Raw genomic sequence first — 16,371 nt, forward strand, 5'->3', positions numbered from 1 at the left:
GCCCTTGTGCCATGTATATCCATACATGCTATGAAACTCTAGAAGTTGTCAATACCTCTCTGTACCACTGTTACCAAGACATATTCCTATAAAATAATTGCATGTGGCAAACCAGTCACATTAGAGGAGGGGACTGTACTGAACCTCGGGGAAGGTTGGGGAGTGATATTTAAAATTCAAAATATGAGTATTTTGTTCCAGTTTAAATTTGTGCTACTTCTGAATGATTACTGTCTTTAAAAACAGATTACTTGAAGGGATTACTTTGTTTTTGTTTAATTTGATTCATATGAGGCACGCATTTCCCATTCATACACTTTATAAACGTGCAATAATTTTTCTGTGTGCAGTGCAGCTTCCAAGGCTCGAAATTAAGGATGTCTAGGGCCAAAAAATAAAAAATAAAATAAAAAAGCACCAGGGACATAAAGATACAGTGTCTGGGACGAATCTGGGACAATAGAGAAACAAAGTAAATTATCACTTTTATGTGTCATCTTGGGATACGTATCATTTTAACTGTTCAAATTCAAGCTCTATTCTGTCACATGCACGCTTACATGCTGTCATGGTGTTTAAAATAAAATAGTTTTACTACGAGGGATGATTCTTATAGTTGTGACGACCCACAGGCCTCAGTCCAGTTTGGCTAGACTTATATTTTTTACTTATACTTAAACAAAAAGTATTTTACTTTAAAAAGTCATGTGTGGTCTCATATTTTGTCCTTCCTTTGAGACAAGTCGTGGCAAAAAGGGGGCTTGTTCAGGTGACAGGTGTCAGTGTACATTTCTATTGTATCACTGCAGTTTGTGACAATACATTTATTAATCACTTCATCAAAAACTAAACAATACATGATAACTCAACCACTGACTAGCAGAATAGTAAAAATCTCAGATGATTTGAATTTTCTTTTGCAGGAAACAACTAGTAGAACTTCAGCGGTGGACCAGACTGAGTCAATAAAGTGACATCACCTCCTGAAACAAAGTTATTAAACTATATTGACTATGTTGAATGAAAAAAAAAGAAGAAATTCAATTTGGGACAATGGCTGTTAAGTCTGGGACAGCTGAAAGTAGAATTCGGGACAGTTGCGGGACACTGAGGGGGAAAAGTTAATTTCGAGCCCTGGCACCTGCTGCACACCACACGAGAGGAGACAGACAGCCAGGAGGACGCTGTCAGGAATGTGCTTGTGGCATGAAGATACATAAAACTTTTTACCTACACGCACGGTCAAGAAAGTTGCAACATCACTGCCATCAACCATGCTGCTTTCTACATCAAAAGACTCCTTTTTTAATTTGAAGACGCACCTTGAGGGAAGTTCAAGTTCCTTTTTGTCGTGCCGGTGTGCTCTGTCATGCTAATGAGGATCTAAGGACAGAGACCGTCTATGCTGATTGTAAGGCCCCCTGAGGCAAACTGTGGTTCTGGACTATGTTTAAGTAAAATTTGGCTTCACTTGCAAGCTAGTATGGCTAACTATCTGTCTAATTAGCTAATTATCTCAGTCGAATTGCTCATATGTATTGCTAATTAGCTGCAAATACGATATTCAACACATGATTCACATTATATTCACTGGAAGTTCCTTTATGTGACCTAATGAGAACCGCAAATGGAGTGTTAACTCCATTCAGAGCGACCCAGAAAAATAGGCTCAACAAGGTGATTCTGAAGTATTCCAAAAGTAATCCAGAGTATTATAATATGTTACTTAACCTGAGTAATCTAAAGGAACATGTTACAAATTACATTTCAGAGTATGTACTGTAGTGGAACATGTTTTAAAAATAACCCTTCCAATACTGACCTTGGGTAATCTCTCTTGGTCTCCGGGATGTCTGGGGATGACCTTCTGTAACCTCTGGAAGCCGTAGTCTATGGTTGGCTCGTTCAGCGCTAAGCAGAAAGAGAGACAGGAGAGAAAAAAAAAAGAAAAAAACGTTTAATGGTTGATTCTCAATAATGAAAACACCTACTGTTCACCAGCAACTGAGAGATGCAGCAGGAGGAACGAGTGATTCTCTCCTCTACGGTAGAAACGACTGAATTAAGCACGGTTTTACATGAATATTTCAACATTAAACTAAACACGCTGAAAAATGTGGGTGTTCTCTATTAAGTCTGGTGTGTGTCTTTGTTTGCCTGTGATGTAATGAATCTCTCTCTGTCGCCTGCTTTGGTGCTTAATAAAAAGACTGTCAGGAATCAGCCAGAGTGTATGTGTGTTTGTGTGCTTGCATGTGTGTGTGTGTGTGTGTGTGTGTGTGTGTGTGTGTGTGTGTGTGTGTGTGTGTGTGTGTGTGTGTGTGTGTGTCCTGTGGTCTTGCGTTGATCAGCGACTAATATAAGCAATTACAGAGCCTGGTTCCAATATAACAAAGGCTTGATCGCTCCGGGGAACAAGCTAAACACACACACACGCATAGAGACAGTCGCATACACACACATGCACATGCAAACACACACACACACACACACACAGAGTCGGATCATCCAGGCAGCAGGGAGAAAGCACTCTCTCGGCATGCTGTGGTCGTGCTACGGTAATTGAATATGAGAAGATTTACCATGAATATTTAAACATTAGAATAAATACAATGAAGATCTGAGGCTTATAGTACAAACACTTCAGAGGAGGATTGTTGGATAAGTGCTCTCTCCACATAATTCATTCCTAATGTACTCTCCCTCTCCCTCTCTCTCTCTCTTCTCTGTCTTTTACCTTCCTCCCTCCTCCTCCTCCTCCTCTCTTTGTGGGTTGCCTGGGGAGGCAGTGCACATACATGGATAACCGTCTTGACTACTTTTCTGGGCTACAGCCTTCTCTCTACTTGCACAGCGTACTGTAGTGTGTACTGTAGTGAGCTGCACTTCTGTTTTCTTGCTGTCAGTGCTGTAGTAATATTACCTTCGCCTGCAAACTTACTGATCTTTCATCTTTGAAGTTCCCATACTAGACTAAAAGTCGGTCAGTCAGTTTTGTAGGTATTCTCGTGTTTGAATGGTAGTTTAAAGTTGGTTTTTTGGAAAATGATTACAAACTGTTGATGACTCATCCTTGCCGTATGATGCAGTGGAGCTTGGAAGGAGAATAAATCCATTCAGTTACACCCGCACAGCTTAATCCATTGATTTGGGGTGAAACTGGACGGTATCTCCTGGAGAATATTTTCTGGTTTCCCCTTTGATGTCGTCCGGCTGCTCAGCCTCAACTCTCAGTTATTTAATTAGAGAGTTTTGATGGACGGATGGTGGCTTTAGCTTACATGCTGCTAAATTAGCTAACCGTATCTGTTAGCTGTTAGCTGCTCTGAACATGAGCGGCCACTGGGACGCACACAACCTCAGAGACCAACAGAGAATACAGCACCAAGGTCGTTTATGGAGTGGACATTGGTTAGCCGTGATTCTGCCCTAAGGTGCTGGGAAACCAAATAAAATTCATCAGATATGTCCACTGTTCCAACAATCGCCAACTCTGGTAGTTTGGTCAAAATAAACTCTTCATTTAACAAGATAGATTTAAAAATAATCTGGGTGTACATGTTGTTTCACACTGCTGCTCCACTGATGTCTTTGATGACTTCCCTCTGGATCCTCTCCTGCTGTTCATCATGTTCATCTAACACAATGAATTAAGGCTTAATTTCAACTAAACCAGAACTGGTGATTGCTGAAACAGGGAAAGACGTTTTTGGTGAGTTTTATTTTGTTTCCGTCAAAATTGAATGAAGATGATAATGTTTGCTAGCTAGCTGGCATTGCTAATGGTTATCTAAAATGCTCAAAAAGGATTCCCAGGATGTCAAATACCCAAGTTTTGGGCTGGTAAAAAGTGTCCTGAGCACAGAAAAATAGGAGGAGGATGGATGGATGGAGGATTATGTATCTAAGTCTGTACTATGTTTTTTTAGGGAAATTTTGCATATTATGCTTTTATAAGAATGAAAGACAGATGTGCAGCTTGTAACATGGATATACTTCACACTACATTATGCATGTAGAGAATAAGATGGTGTGTTCAGAGTCTGTGGCTGTGTGTGTGTCCTGGGCAAGTGTGTATCTGGACTCATATGTGTGTAAAAACCGAGAGCGAAGGCGCCATTATGCGTGAGGATTGCCTGTATGTGTCTGTGCTGTCCGTCTGTTTCCCCTGTGGGTCGCAGCTTGGCCGTTTCCTGAGGGCTGATGCCCTGCTCGCCTCACATCTGAGCAGCCAGGCTGACTAGGCGGCCCCCAGAAAAAAGGCCCCTAGAGGCTATGAGTACAAGCTGTCCTGCTGGACCTCTAGTGACTTCACCACGGCTCCTCCTGAGCCGCTCGCTCAGACACACAAACCAAAAGAGAGCAAAAGGAGCGAGGATGGGCGATGCTCTGTTTTGGCAACACAAACGTATTTGGACAGCACTCCCAGCGGACCGTTCCAGTAATCCATAAGAGTGAAAGAAAGGAAAGGTGAATAGCTCGAAGCAAAGACAGTGCGGAGAAAAAAAAAAGTAGGAGTAGAGAGACGCCAGAGGCAGGCTCAACTTCTGAAGAATGACACACATTACAGGCCAGCTGGCCCACTGATAAAATAAGCCAAAACAATGAGATGATCACATGCAACAAATAAAGTATGAATTATTTCTGAGGACAAATATTTGACATTACTTCCCTATTCTCTGATGTCGCTAAAGCCTTAAGGAGGATTTGCCCTGGATTAGGCCCGCAGTCTGAGGAGGGGATTGTTCCGACAACATCCTCTCTTTCGTCTCAAAGGCTTTTGTTTTTATGATGAATTTTTTATCAGTTCTCCACAATGTGCCAAATGAGCCTCGAGTGAACAATAGCATAAAAACCCCAAGACATACAGAGATACCCCCTATTACAAATAAAGAGACAATTTTGGTAATTGAGGGAGGAAGTGATATTGTCTCTGCTCGCTTTCAAGGACCATAAACCAGAAGAGGAGTATGTGGGGGACAACACGCACCACTAACTACCTGGCTGTGTCTCTTTGGGGATTATCTTGGTGTTTTATGCTTGTATATCTATGCTCAATATCTCACATTTCACAACAGGAATTAGCACTGGAGAAAAAAAACAAAAAAAACGCTCCTGCCTCGAAAGAGGAGTGGTGTGCCGGTACACTCCAGGATTCAAAGCACACTCTCCTATACAGGTATATTTATAATCCTTAGCTGTCGCTCTGCAGAAGAGCAAATCAAAGCCAGTAAAACATAACTGCCATAAATAAATGAATAGATGAGCAACAGCCCTGGACTGGAGGGATTCACCTAGCAATCACCCACATCAGATCAGATCAATGCTCATGGAAATTTCATGAAGCCTAGAATCCACACCGCTTCATATTTCACTATAATAACCCACAAAGCCACAGGGGGAGTGTGTATGAAGGGGTGATGGGGTGGGAGAAAGGAGGAGAAGAGGCTAGGGCGGAGGGGGTGCTGGAGGTATGAGCTTTGGGGGGGGGGGATCAAAAGGGGGAGGTGGATGTTTGGGGCGCAAGGAGTAGGTGGGGGGGGTGAGGGATAATTGAGAGGTCAGTGCGGTGGAGTCGTCCTGGAAACACAAGAGAGGAGGAGGAGGAGGGGAAACTACAGCAAGTGTCCAGTAGACCTGTCTCCTCCTCCTGTGTCACAACACCGTGTGTGTGTGTGTGTGTGTGTGTGTGTGTGTGTGTGTACTTGCAGGGCTAGGTAATTGGCTCTGAGGCTTGATGTTAACACCTTAACAGGCCCTCAGACAGTAGGTAAGGAGCTGATCATATCACAACCCTCTGTTTCTCCCTTCTTCTCACTCTACTCCTCTGTCTCCCCTCCTCTCCTACATTCCCCTCTCCCTCCCTCCCTCCCTCCCTCCCTCTCTCCCTCCTCTATCCCTCCCCTCTGCAGTCTCCAGTGCTCAGGTGTGATCTCATAAGCGCTGCCTGGCGATCGATGCCGCCAGTGGCAGGGGGTTCAATAGCCCTGAATTACGGCTTCATTTCTCCCCCCCCCCGCCACCCTCCCTCACACAGATGAGAGCTGACCCCCCCCATCACCACCACACACACACACACATACACACACACACACACATACAACACCCCCACTGACTACTCACAATCCAGATCAATACCTTACAATCTAATTTTTATCCATTTTTCCATAAACCCCGAGATTGCGTTTATTTGCAGAATCCGACAAGCTAAATAAAGCATCGCTTGAACATGTCAGGGAGACTAATGCATGGCTGGAAATTCATACACAGAAAACAGATGAGTAGAGCTTTTTGCTCCTAAAGGAAGGGAGAGGCTGAGGCTGGGAGAGGAGGAGGGGGGAGACGGTAAGAGATTCTACAAATCAATGGAGGTGTGGATGCTACTACAACCTAAGCTCTAATTATGTGTTGCAAAAAGTGCACGTCGACAGTTAACAATACCTGACAGCACGGATCCTCACTGGGAAAAAAATGCAAATTCTGGAGGAAAATCTTGAGGAAAAGTACGAGCTTGAATTAAGATATAAGGAAAACATAAGAAATCATTCCTCCTGGTGAACGCTGCTCATTTCAGCAGGGTATAAAATAATCTACGTTCGAGATTCATTTACATCATCATCATGGACCAGATGCTCCTGTAATAAGAGCGGAGCATGCTAAAGAGGGAAAGACAAGCCACATGGTGCAGAAAATTAATCTCAATCTCAAATAGAGGTGTGAATTTCCTCACTGTTAAGACTGCACGCAGTAAACGTGAGCATGTGTGTGCAGCTATCTCAGCTGGCCCTGTCTCCAGCTGGAGACCAGCCGTTTTAATCAACAGCAGGCCTCCACCCAAGCTCAATAAAAGACAGCATTCACAAATAGGAGCAGGACGAGTAATTGACCAGCTCGTGTGGTTGCACCCCACTTTTATTGCCAGATGACTACACGCTGCATGTGTGTGTCTGCGATGTGTGCATGTAGGTGTATCACGCGTGCATATGAACACAGAATATGTGTATCTGTAAAAACAGGCAATAGATTTTCTCGCCAATTCTCTTGCAAATTGCGCCAGCATCATGATGTCAACACAATCATCATCAGATGTATAACTGAACTTAAGTAGTCACACACCACACTGAGCAGAACAATCTCTCCCAGTGTGTGTGAACAGCTTTGCTGCTGTGGGGTCTGTCTCATTAAGACAATAACAAAAGATGTAGTTTGATGACACCATAGGGGTGTCATGATTCTCCAAAACCAGAATTCGACTTCACTTTTTTTCCAGTACTGATGGCTGTGTCATTGTTAGACTCTTTGAGTTCTCATCCACAAAGAGCTACCAGCCTCTCCTAAAGGAACGCGGCCTTGCGGGTAACCTGAACCCTAACATGTGAAGTAGACTTGCCGGTTTGTTATTGGAAGTGAGTCTCTCCTAGCACCAGCATCTTGTCGCAGTCACAGAAAAGTGTTTGTGGAGTTAAGTCACTTCAGTTTGTCGCACTGTGGCTAGATAAATGTCACTGAAAGGCCGTGTATTGCCTTGACTGTCACATAAGAGAAATAAGAAGTCTCTGTCCGAGCAATGTTACTGCATGTGAACACTTAAAGTGCTGTTTTCTTTTCTTCGGACACATGCTGGACGTGCACAAGTAGGCGAGGGTGGAGAGAGAGAAAAATCCCAGGAGAATCGCAGATCCTGCTTTTGATTTCCATTATTGAAATTGGAAGCTCATTTTGATCGATCATTTGATTTAGAATTGTCACACCCTAGTCATGAAGCAGTGTGGGATCATTGGAGTTGATGCTTTCAGCGTCCACCGCTGCCAATGAACATCTATCTTTGTCATCAGAGATTAAGGAAACATGTAAAAACTGAAAAAAAAAACAAAAACAGTTTCTCTCACAATAATGCTACAGCCAGCATGTTCTTCATTGAAGTTATCGTTCCAGTCTGGAACGTCTGTTTTTGTTTGGCCATTTCACATTTATTACAGTTATGATTAATGTTGAATATTCGCCGAATGAGTAACAGTCTGTTTGAGTCATAAGAAATCATTAATAATCTTTTAGAAGGAGTAAACGGTTAAAATGAACCATATGCTAATGGAAAGCACAATGTGGGCAGTCACTGAACTCCACCTCCAGAGTGAGTATTTTCAGCGCAGTGGGCTTTTGTTTTCAAGATAACAGGCTTAGCTTCACATTTGACAGACAGCTCACACTTACAAACAGTTGATCAACTTGCAGTTTTACTCTTTGATGCTCAACAGTGTCATAATACAATGTTGCGCTCATGTAGATTTTGTATCCCTGCAGCCTGCAGGCAACCTGCCTGAGCTTCAGTCTGAGGAGGAGGGGCTGGAGGGAAACAACTAGCTTCAACTACTGATCGGATAATAAACAGGGATTCAATCCATTGCAACTCACTATTTGGACTGCAGTCACTTTTGAACACCATGGTCTTACATGTTGCTCCTTTAACTTGGAAATATTAAATAATATAACTTTAATTAGGGCTAAAATATATCAAAAGTTTACAAAGTATGTTCATGGTTGCAGCACTTATGCTAGCATCATCTATGCTTCACTCCAGTGTCTGTAGTGTGTAAAATGACAGACAACTGACAGCCCTTCCTCCACTCCTAAAACTAATTTGGAGCACAGAGGCAGGCGGAGACGGAGGGAAAATGTCAGCAGCATCCCGGCTGGTTTAAATTCTGTTCTTGACTTTTGTCTTTTCCCTTCACTGTTGGCTGCAACTGAGTGATGTTTCCTACACACCTAATCTGCACTCAGCGCTGAAAAACTACCCCTAATGTTTGTGCGTGCGTGTGCGGGGATGCGCGTCGGCGCGCACGGTGCCGGCCTTAATGTGAGCCAGCAGAGCCTTTTAATATCAGCAGAAGCTGTAGCGGAAGCACTAAGCAGACAAGGCTGCATACTGAGGAGGGAGGGATTGCCTTTTGAACGACAAGGGTGATTCATCAACTCCGCAAATCTATGACCAGCATCCCTGTGTCACACATACACACACACACACACACACACACACACACACACACACATGTGGGCCCTAGTGGCAGAGAGCATTATCACTCTATATTGCATGGAGAAAAGAAAAGGGAGAGCTTCTCTGATGAATGTTACAAAGACAGCAATCCAGTAAAAGGTGATACACAACCAAACATGGAGATGCATTTGTACAGGGGGGGAGAAAGGGGGGAGAGGGGAGAGGCAATGACCTGATAATGAGAGAAAGAGAGTGAGAGGGAGGGGAGGGGGAGATTAGGGAGAGCTCTCAGCCCCAGAGGTGGGTAAGGCAGAGGGCAGAGAGAGGAACAGAAGGGGGATAAGGGGATAAAAAGACAGAGGAAGAGCAGAGAATGAAAAAAAAAAACATTCTTTTATTCTTATCAGTGGAGAGCTTAATTGCCTTTGATGAGTCTAATTGGAGCTTTCTGAAGTCTAATGGCAGAGGAGTCCTCAGAGACGACAGAGGACACATTACTGTAATAGCTTCTCTCCGAATCTCCTCTGCACCAAAAAGTCTCCCGCTCGTCTCCGCTGTCCTGAGCCACGGCTGAAATGTTTCCATTCGGCGGGCGGCTGTGGAGTATCAATGATCACGCAGAGGAGGAGGGAACCTATAGACGGGTTATATGTGTGTGCGTGTTGGGTTATGTTTGCAAAGTAGCAGTAGCAGCAGTATTGGGTATGTGGTGACTTAATTAGGTCTGTGAGCTGCTCGCTTTCCTCTCCTCAGCTGAAGTTGATTAGCAATGCCAGCTGTCCCCAATGTAATTCAGCGTGTGTGCGCATGTGTGTGTGATCGTGCGTGCACAAGTAATATATGAGTATATGCATGTCTGTGAGTGTGGTGTCGATGTGTGTGTGTGTGTGTGTGTGTGTGTGTGTGTGTACGGTAGCTGCCAGCTGCCACGCAGTGCTGCCAATCCTCCATGATTAGTACCCACTGGCAACTGGGCTCAAACTGGTGCCAAACAGACCCAGGAGGGCAACATGGCCCATGGTAATCCTCCATCCCTCTCTCCCATCCATCTCCTCCCGTTCTCATCCACCACTCTCCACTCTCATCAATTGCTTTTTTTTTTTGCTCCAAATACTCTGCTCATGCTCTCGTTGTTCTCGAGATACCAAATGTGAGCAGGTTCTTCCTCAGTAGGAGTGAGGAATGTAAAGTGCTAAAAAGAAAAAAAAAAAAAGTGGTAGAAATACCTGCCAGAGGCGTGGAGCAGTGAAGTGAAGTGTGTGAAGGGAAGAGCTGCAATGATTAACTGATTTGTTGTCAACTATTAAAATAATCACTATTTTGATAATCAGTTTAAGTAATTAGGATAAAAAGTTATGCTAATAAACTAATAATCTAATCTAATTTCATCTTCTTAAAGGTGAATTATCTGGTTTCTTTACTTCACTGTGACAGTAAACTGGATATATTTGGGTTGTGGGCAACATGTTTCACTTTTTTCTGACATTTCATACACCAAAAAAACAATCGATTAATCAGTAATGAAAATAATCGGTAGTTGCAGCACTAGTGAAGGGTGGAGCTGGGATCTATGCCTCAGCACAGTTGAAAGTTTATAGAGACCTTGGTGAAGGCATTAGTTTGTCTGAACAAGTAAAAAATCTCAAATGGATTCGTTTTACATCGATGTGAAAGACGGGGAAAGACAGAAACCTGCAGATTTGAGAGGCTGAACCCAGCAAATATTTGCTGTTTTACTTTAAATGATTTTAAAGAGCAAAAAGACTTCGGCATACTGTCTTCTGCACTTGCAAATTCAAGATTTATTAACACTGTTTGGTGCTGTGACCCCTACGCGACATGAAATGGTTTGAAATTATAAATCGATCAGAAAAAGGTGATACATGCTCCTGCTCTTGTTCTCAGGATACCAAATGTGAGCAGGTTCTTCCTCGCTAGGAGAACGTAACAATAAAATGATAAAAAAAAAGGGGGGGCTGATGAAAGTGCTACGGGAGAGGTACAAATACCCGGCGGGGGTGCAGAGCAGTGGCTGAAGTGAAGTGTGTGAAGAGTAGAGCTGGGATCTTTGCCTCGACACGGTTGACTGTGTCACTGTGAAGGTGCCAGCGCTTGGCAAGCAGCAGCAGCAGCACAGTGTGTGTGTTCAGCTCCCAGTGGATGACCTCTTGCTACCTCTCACCTGTTGAGATTCTTCTATGCGCCTCCATAGAAGCCAAGAGGCAGAGAGGAGAGAAGAGAGGATGAATTCATCCAAAGAAGCAAGTTTTGAATAAGTGAATGTGACAAGGGGAAAGAGAGGAGGGCTGGGAAGAGATAGGGCGTTTATGCATACGGTTCCCACATGTCTGGCACATTAAACGGCTGCACACACACACACACACCTACACACACACTTATATACACACAGCTCTATGGGTTTGGCAGAGTGCGGGCTGTTGGACAGCTCTGGCATGGCAAAGGCTGCCCACCCATCTGCCCTCTGTCTTCGTAATGCAGTTACTTGTCAACGTGCATGTGTGTGTGCCTGGAGTACATTCACACGTACATATAAACAAACACAGGCAACCTATCGCAGCCTTTCCTGTAAGTACACAAACACAGAGTCATAATTATGACCCATGGACGTGGATTCTGTCCACGCGCAGTAATTAGGACACACGCGAGATGCAGAAAACGCACGGCGGCGGTGACGTGACGCACACGCTCTCTCTCGGTTGTGATTTTCTCAAATGTTGGCAATTCCAGCCGAGGCTTACGGCCTAAGTCTATCAGTGGTTGAGATTACAGACAGATTTATGTGATTCACAGTCTCCCCGGGGACCTGTGGCCTCTGATGTAACACTCAAGCTATTCATGGCCCTGCGCTCACCCGTCAAAAATCACACTCTCCTTTCCTGGACCTCTTCCTTTGTGAATCATGCCTTCGACAGGGTTAAATCTCAATAATCCCACTAATCAAAAGGTTAAACCTCCCCCTGACCTTCACCTGCTTCATAAAAGAGGGCAAACACTTTTCCTCCTCTGATCAGCAGGCTTTTTCACTGAATTATTGAGTTGTGTTATTGAATTTTAAATTGTTTAGCATGCACATTTTTCTCCAGAAACAGTGTAGAGAAAATAACCTGCACCAGGTTGCTTTTAGCAGATACTGCAAATACACAGTCCTAATAAAATTTAAAGGCACACCATGCAGAATTTTCCCTAAAAAAACAATGCAAAGACTCGTACAAAAATAATCTCTCTCAATCATCACCCACGATCCACGCCCTTCACTTGTACCTCCTTATTTTCTCATTATTTTGCTGCGCTCAGGAGGCTTTACACACCCAAAACATCTGCATTGGACATCCTGGCAATGAGAATCAACAATCATGGTATGTTTACAAAGACCAACTGACAAATCCCACCTATTCTACCTTTAAATCTACTATGTAAATGTGTTTTTTTCAGTGATTATAGCTTTTCTCACATTACTCCGAGGCAGTGATTCTCAGACTTTTTCTGGCATGCAGCAGAAGCCAAAAACAGTTCATGCTTCTTCTTAATTTTTAGTGAATTAAAGCTCAGCATGCAGCAAACTCTTGTTACTTTAAGTTGAGGTCTTGCAGCACACAGACAGGATTATTAATTAAAATATTCATTTTTAAATGATTTTATGGATTTAAAAATGATTTTAGTGCTCCTCCAGAGTCTCTAATCAGAATCAGAAGACCAATCAGAATTGAGTTTTTAACAATGCCGTGCAGTAACACTACATAAATCATGATAATTCAACTTAGTTTCACTCCATATTTTTCCGCTGGTCATTGCTTCCCCCTGCAGTGGCTTCACGGCCCATTAGTGGGGCCCGCCCCACACTTTGAGAACCGCTGCTCTAGAGGCTATTTGTCGTTTTTAGAAAATTAGAGAATCTGAGAGAAAATTACATTAAAAAAGCCAGCAGATACGATAATTTCAACGCTCCTTACTACATAAGATTTTTGAGTTAGGGAGAGGATGGAACTCAAATACTTCTTAAATTTTGAAAAAAGTTTTAGCAACTAATAAAGTTTTGTTGAAACAATTTGCTTTTCTTCTTTAGATAAAATTTAAAAATTCTCCCCCCAGAATTGGTATTCCACACATTGAGTAAAGTCATTGAAGTGAAAGTGAATCACGGTTAATAATTTAATATTTTAGTTTCAACCATTTAATTTTCAAGCACCTGAATGATGACAAATCAGGTTCACAGATCAGTCTGAAAAAAATTAGAGAAACAAATTTTGGGGGGTTTTAAAACTCAAAGATTCAAATTTAATAAAAGAAGAAAAGGAAATTATCTCAACAAAAGATTATAGCTTGCTAAAATTTGTTTAGTCTATGCCTTAAGTTTTGGTCCTGTAAATGAGTGTCATTAGTAAGTGTTGGTGTGTACAGTAGGTGGTACCTGTGTAGATGAAGCGTCCAGGTGTGCCTTTGCAGAACTGTTTGGATTTGTAGGACAGCGTGACCTCCACCACCCCGGGGATGTGTCTGGGCGGAGTTTGCACTCGAATGGCATGGGGCGTGATGAGCTATGGAGAGCCAGAGAGGGCAAAAAGATTAATGCAATGAAACTTCATATCCAAACATGCGCTCGGGGGACTGTTCCCGGTTCGCCTCAGACCTTTTCCTTTGCAGCTTTTGACTTTCTTTCTTTGTATAATCAGCCTGAAAATGATGTGTTAGCGCTAAAGCCCTCAGGTGGCCTCGTAGCCCGAGGCAATGTCACTGTGAGGCTTAGGATGGTTATCAGTGCTGACATGGGCTCTGTAAGAGGGGTTCAAAAGCAGTTATCTGTTTATGAATAAAACACACCTTCCTCTGCATACGTCTATTACGCAGTATAAGTAAATGTGTAATACGCTCGTCCCTGCTGCCCCCGTCTCTGTGTCTGTCAGCTGAGGATGTCTAGCTGCTGTTTGCCACATTAAAGCATCACTGTGTCTTAAACAGGCTCACTTAGTGTAGCTGATGAGCCTGCTCGCCATGTATGTATGTATGTATGTATGTATGTGTGTGTGTGTGTGTGTGTGTGTGTGTGTGTGTGTGTGTGTGTGTGTGTGTGCTGAAGGGTCTTTGAAGGAAACGGTAACGAGACAAAACACAGATGAGACCTCACTGAGTGCTCGTTTTCTGCACACTATAGTGAACTAGCACTCAAAGCTAGCAGTGCTCAAAAGCTATCAATGCTGCTGCCAGCGACTTGTGTATGTGCACGTGTGTGTGTGTGTGTGTGTGTGTGTGTGTGTGTGTTCTAACTGTCCCTTTCATTGCTCACTTAGCTACGCTTTTATTCTACCATTGTCTGGCCCCACTCACCTCTCAGCGAGATAATATAAGAGCTTTTTATAGAATTATTCCTTTACTAAAGAGAAAGCTGTTTAGCTGCGGCGCTCACTGACCTTCAATTTCACACATACACTACATTTACATTTTAGTCATGTGGCAGATGCTCCGTACAAAGAGATTCATACTGTACAGTGTGCACATATCCCATGAAGGCAGATACTAACATAATAAAAGAGCTGAAGAGAGATGTGACAAAAATAAGACCTGCTACACAGAGAAATGAGAAAGCAGGCTGTTCAGACTGTTTAATATTTTTGATGTGAGCTGCAATTAACGATCGTTTCCATTATTAATCATCAATTTATTATTTTTTTCAGTTGCCTGATTCATTTTTTAGTCCATAAAATGAATTTAATGGCAAATAGCAAGTTTACCTTGAGCTTGGAACACATAAAAAAAAATCTCAAATGGATTCAGTTTATAATGATTTGAAACACAGAAGCTAAAACCAGCAGATATTCTGTGTTTTACTCGAAATGACTTGAAATTATAAATTGATCACAGAAAGATGATACATCAGTATATCCTACAAACACAGTATGCCCCTGCAACATCACTGCAACATTACAGTTACACTGTTACTGTTAGTTATGTTGTTGCTACAGTGTTAAAATGTAAATGCAACAGGTATTCTAAGAAATTTCACGTCTGTTCAGCGTCCGCATGATGTTTCCTGTTCTTTATGTGATGAAGTTTCTGCAGCGTTGGTAAAATGTGACAGGTGCGACTTGGCTGAAAGGTCATCATGAAACAGCTAACAATATCCTTTACCAAATCTTTACAGGTTCTCCATCTTTACACTGTTGACACATCAGAATACAATGGAAGAAAAAAGCAACAGCAACATGTATCGTATTCGTAGCAACATATATCATTTATTATTATCATCAATAGCTCGTTTACAGCGTCATAAGATGACTATGGTAAGAAAAAAGGAAGAAAAACACATTTCCTTGTCCAAATAATGTATATATCTTTGTACATTTCTCTAATTTTATTATTTTCCATATGTATATAGCATACTTTCACCTCATTATACCTCTATATACACACGAATTAAACAGTCTGAGAGGGAAAAAACTGTTATTTGGTGTGACTGTTTACATGCCAAGGCCATAACCTGTGATAAAGGGTCCCAAACTGACATTTCCTTGTTTTAAATGGGCGCCAAGGCAAAAAGTTTGAGAGTAGGGATGAAATGATTCTCGGCTTCATGATAAACCTTAATAAAAATCCTGATGTCTAGTATTACTGTCAGGTGTGCCACGTAACGTGGGTTGGTTTTGTGTCCGTGAAAACAGTGACATCACAGAGGACATGATGTCGTTTCAAACCGTTGACAGGTTTTCAATATAAAACCTTTTATTTTTTTAGGCTTTTAGTACCTTGATTTCCACAGGAAAGCTGCAGTAAAGCGTCCTATCCTGTACTTGCAATAAACTTTATTGAAGATACAACATTTTGCTCCTTAGACCTTCATCAGGTAAAGTCTGATTATGGTCTTGTATCTTCAACAATGTTTATTTCAAGTCAAGGACAGTGTGCAGGAGTTCTCTTTTCTCTCGCTCGTTGATTTAACTCCTACACCTGTCTACAAACTGAAGGTGTGCATGAGCAGTGAGATCATTTTCAGCACATTTTAATTAAAATGGGAGCCACTGGTTTACAGCAGCAAGGCTTCTGTTGAGTATCTGTGGTGTTTAGGAATCACCTATCCACACATAGAGATGTTCTTTTAGGAGACGGGTGGGTGACTAACCTCACTCCAGACCAGCATGGTTCCGAAGATGACCTGCAGGCCGTCAAAGAAGTTGTCCCCGATGATGATGACGGTAGCGCCCCCTGTGGTCCAGCCTTCACTGGGGCTGATGGCTTTGATGCTGGGGGTTGCTGCAAGAAGACAAAATAGATTAGATGCTAACTAACCTAATGACAGCACATAAAGGTCTTTGCTGTTGGCACCATGTACAGTCCCCTCTTCCTCTTCCCATCTCTCTCTCTCT

At 42.6% G+C, this 16,371-nt stretch overlaps 1 protein-coding gene across 4 annotated transcripts in view; it reads right to left on the reverse strand.

Moving 5' to 3' along the window:
* LOC146326395 (transcription factor COE1-like) overlaps positions 1-16,371 on the reverse strand; it is an 85,922-nt gene that overhangs the window by 19,315 nt on the left and 50,236 nt on the right. For all 4 annotated transcript variants that reach the window (XM_084718651.1, XM_084718650.1, XM_084718647.1 and 1 more), the window contains exons 9-11: positions 16,128-16,258; positions 13,425-13,551; positions 1,823-1,911 (exon numbers count right to left, since the gene is read on the reverse strand). In XM_084718651.1, coding sequence (XP_084574777.1) covers positions 1,823-1,911; positions 13,425-13,551; positions 16,128-16,258 — 347 coding nt within the window. The remainder of the gene's footprint in view (positions 1-1,822; positions 1,912-13,424; positions 13,552-16,127; positions 16,259-16,371) is intronic.

This window comes from Lutjanus erythropterus, chromosome 5 (genome assembly GCF_056507025.1).
Source record: "Lutjanus erythropterus isolate fLutEry1 chromosome 5, fLutEry1.hap2, whole genome shotgun sequence".
In the NCBI taxonomy this organism is placed as follows: domain Eukaryota; kingdom Metazoa; phylum Chordata; class Actinopteri; order Lutjaniformes; family Lutjanidae; genus Lutjanus; species Lutjanus erythropterus.